At 47.0% G+C, this 3848-nt stretch overlaps 1 protein-coding gene across 1 annotated transcript; it reads left to right on the forward strand.

Moving 5' to 3' along the window:
- The first annotated feature begins 822 nt into the window (after nucleotides 1–822).
- LOC112900486 lies at nucleotides 823–1236 on the forward strand. Its single transcript, XM_025969348.1, has one exon. The coding sequence runs from the start codon at nucleotides 823–825 to the stop codon at nucleotides 1234–1236; it is 414 nt and encodes a 137-aa protein (XP_025825133.1).
- Nucleotides 1237–3848: the final 2612 nt, after the last annotated feature.

Below are 3848 nucleotides of genomic sequence, written 5' to 3' on the forward strand. Positions count from 1 at the left end.
GATAATTGAATTTAAAGATGATCTAAATCGATGTTCTTTATTTATTTATGTTGATGATTATCTATTACTGATATTTGTTTAATGGATTGGTATATACTTACACTTAGTTAAGCTTGCTTAATGAAACTTGATCAATTAAAAATGCTTATCACAGTCAAACCATGTCAGCTTTTCCTCGATTATAACCTTGCATGTCATATAATTTACTCGACTTGCTGAGTACCCACCATAAGTGTACTTACACTTGCTTTATTAAAAACAATGCTGCTCAGAACAATATAATTGTTCGGTGTTCCCCGAAGATTTTGAAGAATACTAGGCATGTGTCTCCCAGTCATCTGCCTGTGAAGTTGAACTCCACTGCTATTTATTGATGTTTATTTATTCGTTTAAGATTAAGACTGTCGGTCATATAATAAAGTACTATTATACTCTATTTCATTAATGCATTGTTTCGGATATTCACTTGGGACGTCTACTGTATGTGCGGAACTTGATCCTGCTGCACATATGGGTTGCATTCGGTTACCTTTTCTAAACCGGGTGTGATAGAAGTGGTATCAGAGCAGTAATGACCGTAGGACGTTAGCCTAGTTAGTAATGGTCAAATCTTAAGGCTTATCTTGCTTAGTGTCCTAGTTTCTGCTTGCTCGCTTTTGAAAACCTGCTTATTTCTTGAGATATCACTATTATTTTCTCCTTGATTTCATGCTTGTCTATCAAGTGTGTTGATATTTAAAAAAAATGCAATCTTGCTTTAAGGTCACCTATAGCATTTTTCTAAATATCCTCTATCTTGCGCTATCCTCACTTTTGCTACAGATGGTCAGAAACAAGCAGACCGCCCGCAAGAGCACCTGTGGGCTGCTGCATCCGATCCATCACCCGCAGGAGGTGTTTGACCAAGAGGGGTCCGATCAGATGGAGCCCAAGTACGTGATACTCGAGGATGACGACAACTACTACTACAACCATCCAGACAGAGGGTGGGTGGACATGAACACTGGGGAGGAGCCCATGGAGTTGCCCGAGGACCATCCTCAGGTCTCAAGTGGCAGCAATGAGGGCCCTACAGGAGGAGACGGTGCCGATCCAGGTGCCGCAGACGGAGATGAGAATGACGATGGTGACGACAACTCAGGTGCACCCGATGGTGGTGACGATGACCCAGATGATGATCTAGAGCCAGCCGCCGCCACAAGCCTACCGCCACCTAAGCCCCATTATGAGAAGTAGACACATCACTTGGACTTTGCTGAAGGTCCATTCCCTGCGCTTCTCTAAAGGGCCATGCAGAGGATTGGCTTCCCGCTGATGCCACGCTACAAAGCCCACCTGTACAAGAATGCACAACAGGAGGAGGAGTGGTTGGTGGCAGTGGTGATCTATGTTCCGAATGAGAGACCTGGCAGCCGGGTGGAGTACTCCAAGCACATTGATGATGTGTCCAGGAGGACCTTGGACATAGGGACTAGTGAAGCCGCTAGGAGGGTGCTCTACTATCTCTGCCACACTTACAAGGATGAACTTCAGGGCACTGAGTTTCAGCAGTTTCCATGGCGCAAGAGGGGAGCCACCTGTGCGCAGATTCCTACCCCGCCCCTTGGGGAAGGAAGACTGCTCATGGACACTACGCAGGAGTTGGTCGCGGCTCTCAGAATGGACCTGGATGCTGCCAGAGCAGAGATCCAGGAGGTCAAGAGGAAGCTGATGAAGACCATCAGGGAGAAGGCAATTCTGGAGGCTCGGCTAAGAGGAGATCCGGAGTTACCCCTGGAGTACGACAGCGATGAGCCTATGGAGTACCTGCCAGAGTCACCTCCTCGCAAGCGCGTCCACTACGGAGAGCCCGGCTACCGCACCCGCTACTGTTAGAGATTATAGGTTTAGGAGTTAAGATAGGAGTATATTTTTTTAGATAGAAGTTTTTCTAAGAGTCTTTTGTAATCGCTAGTTCAAACGATCGTAATAGTGTGTTTAATTTAGATTAATGTGCAAGTGTGCTTGGTTTTGTGAAAACAATATGATTTGGATCTTTGTAATGATTGTGATAAATTGTGGGGTGATGACCACAATTATATCAAGTTTATAATACAAATAGGTAGTTTAGTAAAGCTTGTTGTTGTCTATCTTGTTCACTATCTTTATCTTATCCTTGTTCCTACCCTTTTTCCATGATTAATTTCATGAGTCTCATTTTTCTAACCAATCAGAGGGTGAACACCAGGTCCGGGTTAGGAGTTGATCAGCCTGCAGTGCCGCGATAAGGAACAAGCAACAATACCAACCCCGATCCTCAGCAATGTCAACCACACCAGGTGCCACCTGCAGAGATGGAGCAGTTTCTCGCTGCCCAGACTCAACTGCTTACCAACATGGTGAATACTATCGCCAACATGCAGGCTCAGATGAACCAAACTCCACCACCTCCACCACCACCAGCAAAAGACAGGCACAGGGAGCTCATGAGCCACAAACCTCCCTCATTCTCTCACTCATCTGATCCTCTAGAAGCTGATGACTGGATCAAGACGGTGGAGAAAATGCTGAACATCGTCCAGTGTACTGACAGGGAGAAGATTGGAAGGGATCGCAGCAGATTGGTGGGATGCTTACACCGCAGCCCACGACACTCCCAAGACCATCACCTGGCAGGAGTTCAGGAATCGGTTCCGGGAGCACCACATACCTAAGGGTCTGATGAAGCTCAAGAAGAAGGAGTTCCTTGCACTGAAACAAGGGTCTATGTCTGTGAGTGAGTATCGAGACAAGTTCATCCAATTGTCTCGCTACGCTCCCACAGATGTAGCCAATGATGAAGAGAAGCAGGATCACTTTAGGGATGGTCTGATTGGTCCTATCAAGTATCAGTTGATGGTGCATACTTTTGAGAATTTCCAGAAGATGGAGGACAATGCCATCCTGGTGGAGCATGCTCACAAGGAGATGGGTGAGCAAAAGAGAAAGTTTGAGTCGTCAGGGCAGTTCAGCAACAACTCCCGCCCTCATTTCACACCCCCGCAAGGAACACCCTTCCGTCCAGGAGGACAGAATGTCAACTACGGGCAGCCTCAGTACCCGCGCCTCAATTCACAGGGTCAGCAGCAGTAGCAAGCTCATCGTGCCGGTCAGTCAGTGCAGCACCCCAACTTTCCGCAGAATCGCCAGAGCACCCCTACTGGGACACCTATGAGGAACAATAAACCTATTTCCACTGGTGGTACCACGTGCTTCCGATGTGGTGAAGTGGGACACTATGCCAACCGTTGTCCCAAGGGAAATGTCCAGAACACTCCAGGCCAATTCAACAATAGTGGACAGAGGCAGACTCCGCAGTAGCAATAGCCCAGGAACAACAACCAGACACCGTAGAACAACAAGGGTCAGCAGAACTTCATCCGCGGGCGTGTGAATCATGTGGCTGCAGAGACCGCTCAGGAGGCTTAGGATGTTGTGTTCGGTATGTTTCTCATCAACTCAGCCCCTGCATCCATTTTATTTGATTCTAGGGCATCGCATTCCTTTATCTCTACTCAGTTTGTTGCAAAACATGGCATTCCTGTGCATTCCATGTCCAACCACATGCTAGTTAGTTCACGTGGGGGAAATATGAAAGCCATCTACCAGTGCCTAGGTGTCAGTTTCAAGATTGTGGGCAGGGAATTTCGTGCCAACTTTGTGGTGCTGGATTCCAAGGGAATAGATATCATACTCGGGATGGGATGGATGAGCAAGGTTGATGCCATGATTCAGTGTGCCAAAAGATCAGTTCTTCTTACTAGCTCAGAAGGTGAAAGGTTCAAGTTTGTTGCACCAGACTGTGTAGTGAATCAGTTGAAGGCAGATTC

Source organism: Panicum hallii, chromosome 7, assembly GCF_002211085.1.
Source record: "Panicum hallii strain FIL2 chromosome 7, PHallii_v3.1, whole genome shotgun sequence".
Taxonomy (NCBI): domain Eukaryota; kingdom Viridiplantae; phylum Streptophyta; class Magnoliopsida; order Poales; family Poaceae; genus Panicum; species Panicum hallii.

Bases quoted from the DNA above. Each gene is read 5' to 3' on its own strand.
- LOC112900486 (XM_025969348.1), top strand. From the start codon at position 823: ATGGTCAGAAACAAGCAGACCGCCCGCAAGAGCACCTGTGGGCTGCTG.